Below are 17,081 nucleotides of genomic sequence, written 5' to 3' on the forward strand. Positions count from 1 at the left end.
TGTCCCCCCCCCCTTGCTACGCTACTGGCCCAGCATACAAGGTGTATTTTTTTTAGAAACAATGGGCGGGGGGGGGGGGTTAACATAAGTCATCTCAAAACTGGGGGCTAGTATCTATAATACTATAATTGATTTTATAAAATCTATATGATATTTTATTCTTTAACAAAATCCCTGCCATAAAATCGTTTTAAGTAATAACTATGGACGGATAGTTCAGACGGACATTATTGTATATTAATTGTATAGAAACAAATTTTTGAACATCAGTAGTAGCAGTAAAAAAATTACTATACATTGAAAGTCATGTGACAATATCACATGATGTGTTTCCCTTTCAACTTTTTTAGGAAACAAACACGGATGCAAACAAGTTAGTCTAGTGAAGTTACTTAGGCTAGCCTAGGATCTAGATCTAGTCAAATTGAGGAATTTCCCAGTCATTTGTATCCTATATCTAATTTTCAGCATAAAAAAAAATCGTAGATGCCTTTACAGTTAAAGTAATTTTGAAAGATGGACGATCAGGACGAAAACACCCCTTTAATAAGAAGCCAGGAAACGCCAGAAAATTACTCAAGCCGATTTCACTCTCAAAATTTTAATCATGGACAACCTACTTCTTCATTAAGTCCAAATGTGAGTACTAAAGTAAAGCAGTCAAGTACTGAAGTAGAGCTAGATATAGTATTTTTTAACGAAGTGACTAGTATTCAGGGTATTTTTTAATTCACTAGAGTAGATTTCCTCTGAACGGTCAAGCCTTGTAACGGTCGTCTGTTACTGTTTATTGCTTCGTATAATAATTGTTTGGATGTTTTATACGAAACTATCTGTATCTACTGTACACTTGTCCATTTCTAAATATATCCAGGTCAAGTTCTTTTGTTTTCTCCTTCTGGAAGACAAGTTTTTAAATTTTTAAGTTGAGGTATGACGTCAGCCGGTGATCCCAGTTCCCCCGGATGAAAACACTAGGTCCGGGATGAGACAAATAAAACCAACCAATCAAAGTTTATAAGTTTTTCTGTTGTTTTAAATTATTTCGATCATCTACTTCTTCTAGTACTAGTTTGTGTCTCCACATACGAGCATGTCTAAGCAAATGTTAGGTTTGTCTTGTTAGAAATTGTTACGTCCCTTTATGATTATTAAAGTTGCGTCCCTTGAGTTATCACTGGGTCATCCGTGATGTGTAGTTAATAAATTTAATTAAAGTGTTTTCTATTTGGTGTTGCTATCTATTAATTAATAATACAATCAACATGTTTAAAGTTGTAAATTATTTATTTTAGCTATTAAAATTGGATTAAGACGTATAAAATACGATCGTTACGTTAGCAGGAAAAAGTTTGGCAATCAAGAAAAATAAAGGGGGGAAAAATATCGCAAGAAGGCACGTCACTAAAACATGAATATCTCAAATAATATGTGTAGGAATACAAAATGACTCATACATATTAGAGTAGAATGGCAGCGGAATAATACGATACTTTCAGTTTGTTTCTGTGTGAAAGGGTTACAAAATAGCGCCCGATGAAAATCGGGAGTTCGGAATTTTTTTGCTATGTGTGACCGCGTTAGGAAACCTACTCTAGATCGCAAATATACACAACACTCAACACATTACTAATAAACTCTAATCTCGCAGTAAGAAAATGAAGCACTGTTTATTAATTTGGTTTTAGCCATCTACTGATTGAAAATTCCTATTATTTCAATTGCTAAGACATTGGATGTGGCAGAGTCAACAGTGGGGCAGCTAACTTCGATAACCTTTGAGCTCAGATTTCAAATTCGATATTTTATTAAAGTTTAAAACAAAATATCCAAATATAATATAGCCCCTAGCTTGATCAATAACTAATGTTTTCTTGTCCATTTTTCGAAGATCCCAGCGGGGTCACTGTGAGTTCAGCAGACCTTTAGCATAGATTGAACAAATTACAATTGCTATATAAAATCGTCGTTAACGTCATATCTCCCCCTATTTAAGCAAATTTATAAACAGGCCTACTTCTGCTCATTTTTTTAAGTTCACATAGGCATACTTAGTACCATGCATGCACGATAGCTGTGTAAAACACTTAAATTACGCATGAACAGTTTTATCTAGCTAGATGTATCATCTGACCTAATACTGAATGTACTGTCTTTTTGTAAAGACTTGATCTAGATTCTATTCTTTTTTAACCTGCACCTAACTTTGGTGTTGAAATAAGTTTGAAATAACACACTTTATGTTCACATTGAATTGTTTGGACGAAAAAAATCAGACAGTCCTGATATGTATTTTTAGATCACGTTAGACTTAGTGAACAGATATAGCAGACCAGCACGAAACGCACAAATGCAGCCACTTTTTAGCAGCATATCATTTCAACTTGCAGCATTGTTTCGCCAAATAATTAGCAGGCCATTGGTCATACCAAAATTTTATATAGATAGCACATGCAGCCACTTTTTAGCAGCATATCATTTCAACTTGCAGCATTGTTTCACCAAATAATTAGCAGGCCATTGGTCATACCAAAATTTTATATAGATAGCACATGATCTAAACCAGGGGTCTCCAAACGTTTCAGTCCGAGGGCCGCATCAACTATCAAATTTCAGTTCCGGGGCCAGTTTCTTCCAGTCATGTCTTTGAATTTTCTGGGCAAAGTTCCTCAGCCATCACCAACAAACGTTTTTCCGTGAACAAAAAGATCTCCGCGGGCCGGATGAGAGGACATCGCAGGCCGCATTCGGCCCGCGGGCCGTAGTTTGGAGGCCCCTGATCTAAACTATAAATTCAAGTATTTCTTAAACTGATATTTTCTGGATTTAAATGCATTTTAGCGCACTATTTCAGACTAAATGCAGTGTCAAAATAAGAGGGCCATTTTTGTGTGCATATACTAGGTATTATAATAACATTTTTAACTAGGCCTGCCCGTTTTTTGTACTGTTCAGCTAAGGTTCCAGTCCTGTTTTATTCAGGAAATGTATTCTAATAATAATTCTTCAAGTCCTTACATCTACACTTTCAAATGTTATCGGTTAGCTGTGTCTAGATGGATATATATTTTTATTTTGAAAAATGTATTTTTGAGTTCCTTTTTTCATTTTTAAAAATCTTTCAGTCAACAACAATCAATGCTGAACCTAATGATGGCATTGAGAGCAGCATTATCTTTGAGGACAATTTGAACAGAAGAAACGATTTGGAAAATAATAGTATATCACATAAAAAAGGAGTTAATGTTGGTCAAGAGCATTTACTAAAGTTTGGATTTCAAGTGAGTTGTTTTTCATTTTTGTTTTAATTAAGGAAGTATAGCACTCGAAGGATCTCTTAGTGTAGAGAAGGTGTTAAAAAGATACCACACTTTCAACATTACACACATCTCTAAAAATTCATCATTGTTTTTTTTTGTGTCTTCAAGAGTCTTGATTATGAAGTATCAGACAATTTAGTATATCAGAATGAAGAGAGAGAAAAAAGTTCAAAGAAATGGGTAAGTGTCTGCATTCATCAAAAAATAAATTTGTATTTTCTAACTTTATGTAAAGATTGCTTAACAGTTTTACGCTGAAGGCTATTCATGTTTTTTAATAGTGTTTCAATTCAGAATAGTTTAAATGTATGATTTGGAGGCTTTACATGTAAACTGAAGTTTTTTGTTTTCTCTTTTAAGAAACTGTATATGAGAGGGGTGCTGCGATGGATTATCTGCTTATTGATTGGTGTTCTAACTGGCCTCACTGCAGGGTTAATTGACTACTGTGTTGAGCAGATGTCTAGTTTGAAATTTCAAACCATACAACAATGTATCCTTTTTTTTTGTAGTTTGATTTTTTTCTCTTAGGTTCTAGAATTTGAATTACGAGTAGTAAAGCTGATTTTATACAAAATTTGTACACATGTTTAGTAATTTTCATCACCTTGTTATTATATTTTAGATTATTTAAAAAATGTTCGTTGGTGTAATTTCATGTTAAGATTTAGATGTATGTAGTTTTGTGCTATGAACCTTAATTTTAAACAGTGGTTGACAAATGTGTCAATTATGACTGTATGTACCTACCACAAATAGTTTGGTACTCTTTTAATATGGGGCTTGTTGTGGTTGGCTCCCTTCTGACAACTTACATTGAGGTAATCTCAAAAATTATTTCATTAAAATTAATCTTGTTTTCAGAAAAAAACTGTACTTCTATTAAGTTCTCTTTGATCGTTCTATAATTAACACAGGCTTGATTATTATCATAGTTTACATCTGCAACAAAATGTTTTATTTTCAGCCCGTTTCTGCTGGTAGTGGTATCCCACAGATAAAGTGTTACCTGAATGGTGTTATTGTGCCCCATGTTGTGCGGTTGAAAACTCTGATCACAAAAGTTATTGGAGTGGTTTGTGCTGTAGCTGGTGGACTTGCAGTAGGCAAGGTAACTTTTTAAATGTTTTTAAATATGCTCTTAACTCAGAATCTTTAGTACATTTTTTATCTTTTTATATTTAAAACTTTCAGTATCTAAAATACAGAAGTCTTTAACAGAATGTGATCATTAAATATATTTCTAGATCTATTAAAAGATTAGAGTTGAATTATAAAATTTTGCTATATTTGGATATATATTTGTTTTGTTGTTAATGTTTTATGTAGACTGAAATGCATGTTTTAATTTAGGAAGGACCAATGATTCATTCAGGTGCAGTCATAGCTGCAGGTGTATCCCAAGGAAGAACAACATCCTTAGGCTGGGATTTTAAGGTAAGTTTATGTCCATTAATTTGATAAATATTTTTTAAAAAACCCAGATTTTTTATTATCGAAATGCCAAATTTGCAATCACACTTTTGTGTGCTGATGAAGACATTGTGTTGAAACTAATTTGTTACAGTCATCCCCCCCCCCCCCCCCCATATGTGTTTTTTTCACTGTTAAAAAAAATGGGCTATATTTGCATCTATCATATTTTATTTGTACCTATCAAATTATCATGTTTGTCAAGCCTTCAAATGTTGTTGCGATGTATATGTTCAGCTTAAAACTTGTTTCAGATTTTTCAAGAGTTCAGAAGTGATACAGAAAAACGTGACTTTGTGTCTGCTGGTGCTGCAGCTGGTGTCTCTGCTGCCTTTGGTGCTCCTGTGGGGGGTGTTCTCTTCAGTTTAGAGGAGGGAGCCTCATTCTGGAACCAGTCTTTAGTTTGGAGGATAGTGAGTAAAGTTTTACTTTATTAACATTTACCTTCCATGATATTCTGTTTTCATACAGTCTTCAATTATAATATGACCAACAAAAACATTTATTTTTAAATTCCTTAGTAATAGTTTTTTGTGTTTTTATTTGTTTAAATGTGTTTGTATTGTTTTTTAAAATATATTTCTAAATGTTAAATGTTTTAGAATAATTAATGTTGTTGTTGTTTTTATTTTACTGTTAACAATATAGGCCTATTTCATGTCTTTACTTGTAATTTCATTTTATTTTTTGTCTTCAGTTTTTTGCATCTATGATTTCAACAATGACATTGAACATCATTCAAAGCTATATTAAAAGTATTCCATGGGAATTTTCAAATCCTGGTCTGATCAACTTTGGTACTTTTGATGTAAGTGTTTGATATACTTTTAATTCTAAATTCTTTTTTCATATTTTCTGTATAAAATTTTACAGGGTCCGTAGCAGACCTTGAATCCTTGAAAAACCCTTGAATTCCAAAAAACATCTCAAGGCCTTGAAAAACCCTTGAATTTCCCCAAAAATGAGCAAAACCCCTTGAATTTTATAGGTAAACCTTGAAAACCGTGCGTAAATCGAATTTTAAAAAAAAATTCAATTCTGATGGATCTAAACTTTTTCTGCCTTTATTTTATTTTAGCCGTGTGTCTGCGTTAACTTCGGAGTCTACTATTTCCAACCCTCTCCTTCGCTGAGCCTCGCGGTATGACCTCAACCTGACCAGTTTTGCATAGGCTCTTCCTAACCTAGATTCTAGATCGTGACGTAAACGATAGCCGAGGGCTAAATTTAGCATCGTTTTTCGGATATCTCCGTTTACGACCGAGTTACTAGATTCTAAATCTAGATTCATTGTTTTCTGTTAGGGCCTACCTACTTGTACGGTTTTGTCCGTAATTTTTTGATTTTGACACCCCTGTTGCGGAATTAGGCCGCAAATGTTACGCAAAAGCCCACAGTAAACATCAAACTCGATTTAGTGTTGACCTTTTTTTTTTCTGTGTTAAATTTCCGTGTTATCCGGTTCTATGGATTCAAACATCTTCAATCATAACAATCGTCCCCCAAATCCCTTCCTGACAATATCTCGGCAGTCGTTGGCTCTATTTATATTGTGAACTTTATTGACCCCGCGAGTGGTCTGTTGTCTCCTGATCGGTGATGTCCGTAAAGAAAAAAATTGGAATGTGGCCTAAATCATTAAAATTCTGGTCGCGCATGGAAATTATCTCGATTATAATTAAACCTACATCTAGAACTAATATTTTTTCTTCAAGAAAATAAGCCTTAGGTTTAAATAAAAAAAGAATAGCCTGAACTATGCGAGCGTAGGTTTCTATTTATTTAAATTAAAATTTTCTCGGTGTGGGTAAAACACAAAAGGGCGAAACGTAGCTGCGGAATTACGGGTAAATAGCGAGACATAATTTATAGAATTATTGTGTTCTGTTATTTTAGATGTGTGAGAAGACACGTTTTTAGTAAGTTTTTACGAACCTAGATCAATCACGGTTCTTTGTGTACCCCACGATAGCAGATGTTTCGGTCACTGCGACCTTAGAAGGTCTTCTAGCTCTATCTCAACTTACAGTGACCTCGCAGTATATTAATAATTAATATAGTCGTGGATCTAGATCTAGATTTTTAACTATTAACCAACAAGTTTTCCTAATACCAATAGGCATATTTATCACGTTCGTTAAAAAAAACCAATTGCAAATGACGTAATCGTCAATCTTACGTGGGCTATGGACCAAATACACATTGACTGTATCAGATGGGTGAGGCTGTAGACAGAACTTTTTGATGTCATTCTTGACGTGGCTGTCTGGTTATTTATGACGATAGAGGTTGGGGTAAAATTCGCATTAATTATGTGACGTCATCAATGGGCTACTCCTAGGCTGTGTAATTAAAAAAAACTAAATCCTAACATTACCAGCTCATTAGCATCGCCGATTGTCTTCTTAAAAAAAGGAAAGATTTTGCGCCGACGTAAAAAAAAATTTGTATTTATCAAAAGAAAAGAAAAATAATTTGAAGGACTATGACTGTGCTTTTTTCACTCAACTTTACGGACACTTTTTACCACCTCTTACTTCAAGGTCGCGCTGACCGTAAGACCTACGACATGAGACCACGCGCGAGCACAGTCGTGTGACTCGTGTCTCACGGTCAAGGCAGTTCTACAAACGCTGTTTATCTAATTTTAACGTGGTTATCTTTAATATTGGGCTTACTGCTAGATTAAAGCGAAAACAAAAACTAGATCTGCATCGTTTTAGGTCATTGAACAAAATATGTAGGTCTGCTATAATTTAGTTACACCATTTAGCAGGGTCTAGATCTAATTGATTTTTACTGTGGTAAAACGTCCTTGAAATGTTTAAGAAGCCTCGAATTACTGTGTTTGAGAAAATTGCCGCTGTCACTGCCCCCTCCCATCCGCTTGTAAAAAAAAAATCCGCTTTTCACTTTGTCGGGCGGCTACATCTCTAACATGAGTATTACTAGCGTAGTTACTTGTGAAATTGTAAAAAAAAAAAACTTAATTCTGTTATTCCGCGATATGAACTAACTTAAAACTTCCACGATATTTCTTTACGTCATCATGTATAATAATGTATATCATAGGTGGGGACATTGGGGTCGTCCATAAATGACGTCACACTCGTAGGGGGAGGGGGGATCCGTAATCGTGTGACGGTGTGTGATGAGGGGATGGGGGGGGGGGGTCAGATCGTGTGACATCACACTTTTGCATTATTAAAAAGCAATGTTAGAAAACGAATTTTAGCATTTTAGAAAACTGTTTTAATAAATTGTAAAAGGAATTGATTAAATACTCTATTTTGACAGAGTTCAGACAAGATTTTGGGGAAAAAATCCTATTTTAAGAAAAATTGAACTGCAGTCAAGGGGGGGGGGGGGTGTAGGAGGGGTTATAGGCTGAGGTGTGACGTCATTTTAGAGGGCGGGGCCTGGCTTTTTGTGATGTGTGACGGAGGGGGGGGGGGGGGAGAGGTAATAATCTTTTAAAAAGCGTGAGGTCATTTATGACATTAAGCAGGATAATTTCTACAAGCATAGCTAGGTTGTTTTTTTTTTTTTTTTTTCTATATGTGTGCAGAGTCCTTTTTAAAGGAATATATGTGCAGAGTCCTTTTAAAAGGACTGTCAGACAGACGAACCAATGCTTCCTTTTATGTATAATGACCTGATTCTGATTATCACTTGACATTGACATGTCATTCAATTGAAGTTGGGTTTTTTGCTGACTCTCTAATAAAGTCTCTAGAAAAAATAAAAAAAGCAAGTGAGCTTCAAATTCTCAATTTCAAATCTGATTGTAAGACAACTTTGATAGGATTTTCATCAAATTTTTTGTTGAAATCTCCATTACTTTAGTCATTAGTGAGAGACTTAGCCTAATGCAAATGTTTAAAAATAGAGCCAGTTCACCAAAAAAATGAAGGGAATTCTTCACATCCTAGTCAACAAATGGAAACTGAATCAGCTGAGTGTGACCAAGTTCTGTTTCAATTTTCAACACTCATAGATACATGTACTCTAAATGGTTGTCTATCTAAATCTAATTGAGAACATGATAGCCTGGACAGTTTTTTCATAGAACAGCTTGGTAGCAAAATTTCTTATGTGAACATTTGGAAAATTGTTAGAGATCTATTGCTTCTGTCACATGGTCAAGCCAGTGTTGAAAGAGGTTTTTCTGAAAATAGAAGTTGGAGGAGTGTCATTTGACACCAAAGATACTGATTGCAAAAGGGATTATGCTGGACTCTCAGACAATCTCCTGACTTAGATAATTTTGTAATAACACCAAAATTATTTCAAAAATTGTGTGTGCAAAAAACATACATCACCCTCATTGTAATGCCCGTTAGTGGTCGTTTATACCTTGAAATTCCCCCCAAAATCACCTTGAAAACCTTGAAAAAGCCTTGAATTTTCTTTTGGGATTTGGCTATGGACCCTGATTTTAGAACAACTTAGCTAAAAACTTAAAAGCTATTTTTTTACATCTAAAATGCAAATATTTTGATTGCTTATTTTCCAGGGAGTTAACTATCAATTTTTGGAGCTGTTTGTTGTCATTTGTATGGGAGCAATAGGTGAGAAATTATTTTATACAAATTTTGTTGTTTTTTATCCAATTTGATATATTTCTAAATTCTATATAAAAGTAATTACAATCAGTTAACAAACACAAACTACAGGTGAGTTTGTAAAGCAAAAAAACAAAAGAATTGAGTATTTTTGTCCTATTTTAAATGTAATTTTGTTGTTTTTAGGTGGATTGTTAGGTGCATTATTTAACCATATCAACCATCGACTAACACTGTTTAGAATGAGGTCAGTCACTACTCTTTTCAAAATAAATTTTCAAATAAAAATTCTAAACATAATTTTGTCACATTTTTAGCTGTTAGTTATGTTTTTGATATATCATGGTCACATTTCCTAAAGACAAAAAATTTTTTTTTTTTTTTTTAAAATCCCAGGAGCGTCCAGAAAAAATGGCAGAAGGTTCTGGAGACAATGATGGTGGCCATGTACACTGCTGCCTTTGCTTACATTCTGATCTTCTTTAGAAATGATTGCAAGCCAATACAAGATAGCACAGAGATCAACCTAGTGCAGGTTAGTTAGTTCAGGCAAGCAAGGGAAGCAAACTCTAAATCACATTTTTGGATCAGCCAGTAGTCCCGTGGTGAAATTAAAGTGTTAAATTGTTAAATAGCCCATATCTGGTACATTTTTTTTCAAACTCTAAATGCAACAATACACACAATTTACATTTTATATTCATTAATTTAAAATATATAAACATTTAAGTCAGAATATTTATTTAAAAAATTTTCCTAAAAGGAATTTGAGTCTAATTTGAAATTACAGTTCATCTCATAGGTCTCATCTGTTTAATTTGGCGACCTCCAGATTATGTTATTGCTACAGCTATTTTTCATTTTTTACTTCTACTACTTTTCTATTCACCATTTGATTTTTACTCCATTATTAATATCCAACTACGTTTTTAAATTTCAGTTTTTTTGTAAAGATGGAGAGTACAGCTCATCAGCAAGGCTATTTTTTGATACACCAGAAGCTACAGTCAAACATTTATTTCATAATGTACCAGGTTAGAAAAAACTTTTAAAAAAAATTAATTCGCAACAACACACTTCACCTGTCATTTAATATAAATTAAAAAACTAAGGAATTTTCAATCTCCTCTTCCAATTAACTATTTAAATATGGTTTCACTTATTGTTTCAGGAACATATCAGATTGTAACTTTGTCCATCTTTGCTAGTGGCTATTTTCTTCTGGCCTGCTGGACATATGGACTGAGCATTCCCAGTGGGTTGTTTATTCCTAGCTTGCTCATTGGCTCAGCTTGGGGCAGAATAGCTGGGATTCTGATGACGTATATCAGAGGAGATCAGGTATGTTGCATGTATTTGTTACATTTACAACCATATGTTGAAGCAAACATTCATACATTTTATAAGTAACTTGCATACCCATAATTTAAAAGCAAGCAATGCTGAGGCTGTCTTGGATATTAGTTGTTGGGGTGTGGGTTATCTACTGCCAGGGTACCTGAAGGCATCCTGTATGAAAAGCTTAAGTGCATGTTGATCACCCTCCTCAATAGCGAGGTACAACACCACTCTGTAACTGCCCAGGTGTCAGGGGTATCGCAGGGTTCTCTCTGGATGCCCTATCAACAAACGTTCTAAAGTAGCCACTTGGGATATTTACATTTTTTTTAAATGTTAGAAACCATAGTAATGCATAGCAGACACACAGAAATACATACTTTCATTTAAATAAACATACAACTAAATAGTTAAACTATAATAAAACTCTTTTATTTCAGAATTTGGTCTCCTTGCCTTTCTATTCATTAGTAGGAGCCTCTTCTATGTTAGGTAATTTTTTGTTTGTTTAGTATAGTCTATTTTAAAGTTTAGAATCTTTAAAAACTTAATGTGGTTGTTGGTGTATTCCTAATTATGTTCTGGTCATATGAAAAACAACTTACTTGAGTAATATAAACATTACTTTAAATAATAATATAAAACACATTTTTAAAATCACTTAAAATTTGTCATTTTATTATTTTGAGAACTAACACTATAAAATAATTTAATAGCAATTAACAGATTACTTTTTTATTGTTTTTTCCAATACTTAACCCAACTGTTTTATAAATATCTATTTTCAGTTCTTCTTTCTAAGCGTTTTCGTCCCACACATACACTATTACTCTTAGCATGATATGTTTTTGACTTTCAAGAACAGACACATTGAAATGATTAAGCACATATAAATGTATAAATAATAATCTCTAAACCATTACTAATCTAGTTAACTATTATTAAACTGACTTAAATACACATACATCAATGAAACTTGCTAACCCATAACTATTCTAGTCTACTTTTTGAAGTGCCCCACTCAACACAAGTTTTTTTTACCGACCTTAAACTTACTAGCATGAGTGTCAGCACTTAACAATCTTAAGTCTAGTATTACTTAAAGTTGCTTGTAAACATTTTAATTTTTTTTTTAGCCATTAACCTTTAGATTAGTACATGTTTTTAGTGGTGTATTATTATTATTATTATTATTATTATAAAAATTCCATAAATATCTAGTAGTAGTTGTTGATTTGTTTAGTAATTTACAAAAAACTTGCTCATATATTTTTAAATGCTGGCCACTTTTCAAAAAAAAATATAAGATCCCATTTTAGGGGGGTTTTAGTGTTTTAAAGCAAATACTTTCAGTGACAGCATTGGTACTGTCGAATTCGAATTCACAAATTATGAATTACTGAAAAGTAGAAAATAAAACTAAATAGCGGTGTGTAATATGGCGCGGGTCGGCTCGTAGCGAATAATGCAACTAAGTTTCTGTTAGAACAGGCTGATCTCCCTTACAAAAAAAAAACCATCTTGTTAAGAAATATGTGGGTGGTAGGGATGGAGAGGCCCAAAAAATGTTTTCTTGGTTTAACCCTAATATAAATAAATAATTTATGATCTTAAGAGTAACACAGCAGCATTATTAAAGCTTTACCAGCTTCAGCATTTGTAAAAACAGTTTCACTTTCTCCAGGAGGTATTGTGCGAATGACAATCAGTCTAACAGTCATCATCATGGAAGCCACTGGTAATGTCCCACTTGGTCTGCCTGTCATGATTTCACTGATTGTGGCCAAATGGGTGGGGGACCAGTTCAACGAGGTAAACAGTTTTTCTGTCCCCTTCATGGATAATGTTGATTTATGTTACTTGTACTTGTAGTAAACTTTTAAAGTTACTAACATCATTTTAGCACTTTTTGGTAAGAATTTGGTGAATTTATTTTAAAAAATTGATAGCTACAATTCACTTATTATGGAGCCTCATGGATAATGTTGATTTTTGTTACTTTTAAAATTTTCTAGATCTAGATTATATTAGCACCTTTGGTAATGGTGAATATAACTGAATTTCACTTATGAAAGAGCCTTTAAATTGGTAATACCTTAACTATAGGTGCATTGTTTATCTGTAGTAGAAGCCTAGCTGCAGACAGGCTAGTTATATGGGTTAATTTGTGTAAAGTTTGGATGTTTTATTTTTACTGTGGAAAAATTGTTTATGTTGATGTATCTTCTGCAGGGAATTTATGATCTCCATATACATCTTCAAGGTGTTCCAATTTTAGGCTGGGAGCCCCTGCCCATGTCAACTAATCTCAGCGCCAAGTGAGTTATCTCCCTTCTCTATTTGTTCTAGTTGTTTTTTTTACACCTCTAGTTCTGTTAAATACAGCTGCACTATAGCTGAATTCCTACACTCTGATTAATAAAAAAATAAAAAACAATCAACTTAATTCTAACTATATAAAACTTACAAATTAAGATGAACTATTTTTATGTTATATAATTATCAGTAACTACAAAAAAAAAGTATTTTTTTCAATCAAAACATTTCATTTCTACCTAATTCAGGGCTGTGATGAGTCATCCTGTGACAGTTTTCCGCATGACTGAACCAGTTGAGCGCATCGTTAAGGTGCTGAAGGAGGAGCCACACAACGGTTTCCCAGTGGTTGATGATTATGACCCTGACTCACCCGTTGTAAGTATCTCATGTCTAATCTGCCATGTTTTATATTCATCTTTTAACTTTAAATTAATTATGTTATAATCATTAAAGCTTGTTTATAAACTGTTGCTTTTTTTAATCAAACCAAACAAAAGATGATGGATGGTTGTGAAACATTTGGTACATTCCGAGGGCTCATCTTAAGAAATCAGCTGATAATGATGCTCAAGAAAAAGGTAAACATTTGTTCTGTTTCTTAATTTTAGACTGCTGATGCTAGTGTATAAGTAAAATTACAATTAGATTCTACTCAAGTTTTAAAACAAAACATTTCTATGTGGACATCTTATTTTTTTACCTGATTAGTTAAGTAGTTCACCTTTTTGTTACATATTGAACAATGAGATTTTAAAAAATGGAATGTTATCGTTTCTGTCCTTGCAGCTGTATAATGAAAACCCTGAGATCCACAGCATAATCAATAACCTGAAGATGGCAGAGTTTAATGAGAGTTACCCAAGATATACCCCAATCCAGGTCAGTTGTTTTTAAAAGCATAAAAATAAAATTCACATTATAAAATATTTGGTTGCTTTCCTGGCTTTAAGTTAAAGTTATTGTTGTATATTTTTTTCAATTCCATAAGTGTATATGTTATCTATACATTTTTACTTTCCATAAATTAAGCTTTATTCATTCCCACTCATAAAATGATACATTTTAATGAATACCATTTTTCAGTTAAAAATTGACATGTAATGCAGCTTTGCATTCCATAAATTTAGATGTAAATGATTTCCCATTCTACAACTTACCTAATAATTTCTCCACTCCACAAATTTGCATTGTTTTACTTCTCTGTATTTTCAGAGAATTAGTATTTCTCCAGAGGAGAAAAAATTTTCTTTGAATTTGGCACCCTTCATCAACCAGTCTCATTATGTGGTTCTTGAGGTAAGTTCCCATGCTTCATATCTTACCACAAGAGGAAGATTTTGTTTTTTAATATTGAAGTTTGCCACTGTTTTAAGGCTAGTGAATTGTTACACACAAACACAACACAATCTAATACCCATTCAAAGTGAGAAATATTTAACACGCATTTTCTTTCTCAGACTGCGTCGTATTCCAGCATCTTCAGGAAATTCCGTTCACTGGGTCTGCGTCACATGGTTGTCATCAACTTTAAGAACCAGGTCATTGGTATTGTGACACGTAAAGATCTGGCTCGCTACATGACAGAGAGTAAGAATGGAGAGATTAGTATACGTGAGAGAACTATTGTCCATTGAGACACTTTACTGGTGTGTAACTATCTAGGTTCATATTAGTTTCTGCTGTTTTACTTGTGCCTGAATCTTTAAAAAGAGCTGATGAATTTTTATCTTCTATTGTGCAGATATCTGAATACAATTGCATAGATATCTAAATTTATCATGTTGATTTATCATGTTGTAGACTTAAAGTTGAGTAGACGCATGTACTATAAATTGTGTAGATAACTTATACATTAAATTGTGCATGTATAAGAATCTGAATGTGTTGAAGATACTGATATATAAAACTTATCTTTAAGGAAGAAGAATGTCATTGTTTTAATCTATTCTGTCTTGTTAGTCTACCTGTAAAACATACCTCCACACATTTACCTGTACTACACACCACATAGCCTTCTACCTGTACTAGCATACCTTCAGTGCATGAGTGTACAGTTTGATAACCTCATTCTCACTCGTTGGTATATTTTGGATTTAGTTACCCATGTACCATAGAAATTCTGTTTGATGTCTGCACAATTTTCATTGTCATGTTGCATTATGTTAAAAATATTTGATGAATCTAGAGTTAAAAGATCACATTGTTTCATGTAAATGTTCAGCATATAAAAAAATCATGCTTGTAAGGAGTTACAAATATCTTACTGATGCCATGATGATCTTTTTCATGAGATTATATACAAGCAGAAAGTCCATGTTGAAGGGTAACTTGTACAAATGTTTGTAACTGTAATGTTATACTTTTTTAAAACAATTTTTCTTTAAAATGTTGTAGTTTTAGCATCACTTTTTTTTAAATTTAAAAAGAAAAAAAAAAGAAACTTTTATAGTTAATATCATGTAATTTATTTTAACTGTGTGATGTATGATGTGATCAAACATTTAACTGACAAAAAACGCAACTTGTACATACTTAACACTAAACTTGTAAAGTCAGTTTGATAAAAAAACAATCTAAGACCTGACTACAGGTTTTGTGCGAGTATACTGGTTTTTAACTGCTAGTTGTGTTGTAAGCATATTTGTGACCCTCCACCACATTTTGGTATCTTTGCACCTGGGGCTAATTTTGAGTTTTTTTAGCTGTCCATAAAAACGAATTTTAATGATGAAACCATGTTGAAATTGGACTCGTCTAGTTTTAAGAGAAACTTGTGAGTTGCAAAGTACCATATTTTAGTCACTTAGGGTCATTTTTTTTTTGTAGATATTTTTCTAGTCTTTCAAACAGAAGTATTTGTTGTAAAAAATTTTTTGTATGGCAAACCAAATATACAATATATTATTGTAAAAAATTCTATACATGCTGTCAACGATATTATTTTATCAACAATGCAATTGTTCAATGTTTTTTTAAAAAAAATATTTTTCTAACTTGCGCATCAAACTTCTGTGTCCAAACTGGCCAATCAAATCCTGTGTATGAAATTGTATTGCTCCCCCCTCCCCTTCTGTTCACTTACTGAACAAGATGAACTGTTTACTTTTGTCTCGCATATGTAATCTTTACCTCTGTTTTTTATAGACTTTTTAAATCTATTGTGAAATTGTCATTTCTTGATTTTTTTCTAAATATTTTTCAAAAGTTGTTTTCATTTATTTCTTTTTTCTATATCAATCAACTTAAAAACATGCTCACAACAATAATGGTGAAAAATGAAATGAGGACTTGTGATAGAGATGACCCTATGCTATTTTGTGTATGAGAGTGTGTACATTTGAGGCATGTAGCTAGTGTTAAAAAATGTGGAAATCAATTTTTTTTAAAATTATCTGTATGTGAAATGTGAACAACTATAGTTGGTAAAGGTTGATTAAAGAGTTGATATTTTAAGATACAAATTGTGCATGTTCCTAAGTTAGATGTTCAACATGTTATGAGTTAATGTTGTAGTTATTTGTTCAGAGATGTTTTCATGGGATGGTGAGCAGATGTTGGCATACCTGATGGTTAACATGCTAGGGGGTTGACACAGCTGAGGGTTGACATACTATTGGGTTGACATACTAGTGGGTTGACATGCTAGTGGGTTGACATGCTAGTGGGTTGACATAGCTGAGGGTTGACATACTATTGGGTTGACACGCTAGTGGGTTGACATACTATTGGGTTGACACGCTAGTGGGTTGACACGCTAGTGGGTTGACATACTAGTGGGTTGACATACTAGTGCATTGACAAACTAGCTAGTTGGTTGACACAGCTGAGGGTTGACATAAAAGTGGGTTGACATGCTAGTGGGTTGACATAAGTGGTTTGACATACTAGTGGTTTGACATACTAGTGGGTTGACATACTAGTGGGTTGACATGCTAGTGGGTTGACACACTAGTGGGTTGACATGCTAGTGGGTTGACACAGCTGATGGTTGACATACTAGTGGGTTGACATGCTAGTGGGTTGACATGCTAGTGGGTTGACATTATAGTGGGTTGACACACTAGTG

General features: G+C 33.4%; 1 protein-coding gene across 1 annotated transcript; it reads left to right on the forward strand.

The window, feature by feature from the left end:
• The first annotated feature begins 364 nt into the window (after positions 1–364).
• Positions 365–16,875, forward strand: LOC131953272 (H(+)/Cl(-) exchange transporter 7). Its single transcript, XM_059316386.1, has 22 exons — positions 365–639; positions 3,126–3,281; positions 3,429–3,500; positions 3,681–3,813; positions 4,032–4,141; positions 4,288–4,431; positions 4,674–4,757; positions 5,048–5,206; positions 5,491–5,601; positions 9,310–9,364; positions 9,545–9,605; positions 9,755–9,893; positions 10,299–10,392; positions 10,530–10,699; positions 11,137–11,188; positions 12,381–12,508; positions 12,929–13,014; positions 13,261–13,390; positions 13,513–13,593; positions 13,802–13,894; positions 14,228–14,311; positions 14,473–16,875. The coding sequence occupies exons 1-22, from the start codon at positions 517–519 to the stop codon at positions 14,647–14,649; spliced, it is 2,442 nt and encodes an 813-aa protein (XP_059172369.1). The 5' UTR covers positions 365–516; the 3' UTR covers positions 14,650–16,875.
• The last annotated feature ends 206 nt before the right edge of the window (positions 16,876–17,081 follow it).

The sequence above is a fragment of the Physella acuta genome, unplaced genomic scaffold (assembly GCF_028476545.2).
Source record: "Physella acuta isolate Inbredline_101_S28 unplaced genomic scaffold, ASM2847654v3 ptg000915l, whole genome shotgun sequence".
Taxonomy (NCBI): Eukaryota; Metazoa; Mollusca; class Gastropoda; family Physidae; genus Physella; species Physella acuta.

Excerpts from the sequence above, each read along its gene's own strand:
- LOC131953272 (XM_059316386.1), top strand. The coding sequence starts at position 517 with ATGGACGATCAGGACGAAAACACCCCTTTAATAAGAAGCCAGGAAACG. Across the intron at positions 4,142-4,287 it reads TTCTGACAACTTACATTGAG|CCCGTTTCTGCTGGTAGTGG; the intron begins GTAATCTCAAAA and ends TTTTATTTTCAG. Across the intron at positions 10,393-10,529 it reads TTTATTTCATAATGTACCAG|GAACATATCAGATTGTAACT; the intron begins GTTAGAAAAAAC and ends TTATTGTTTCAG.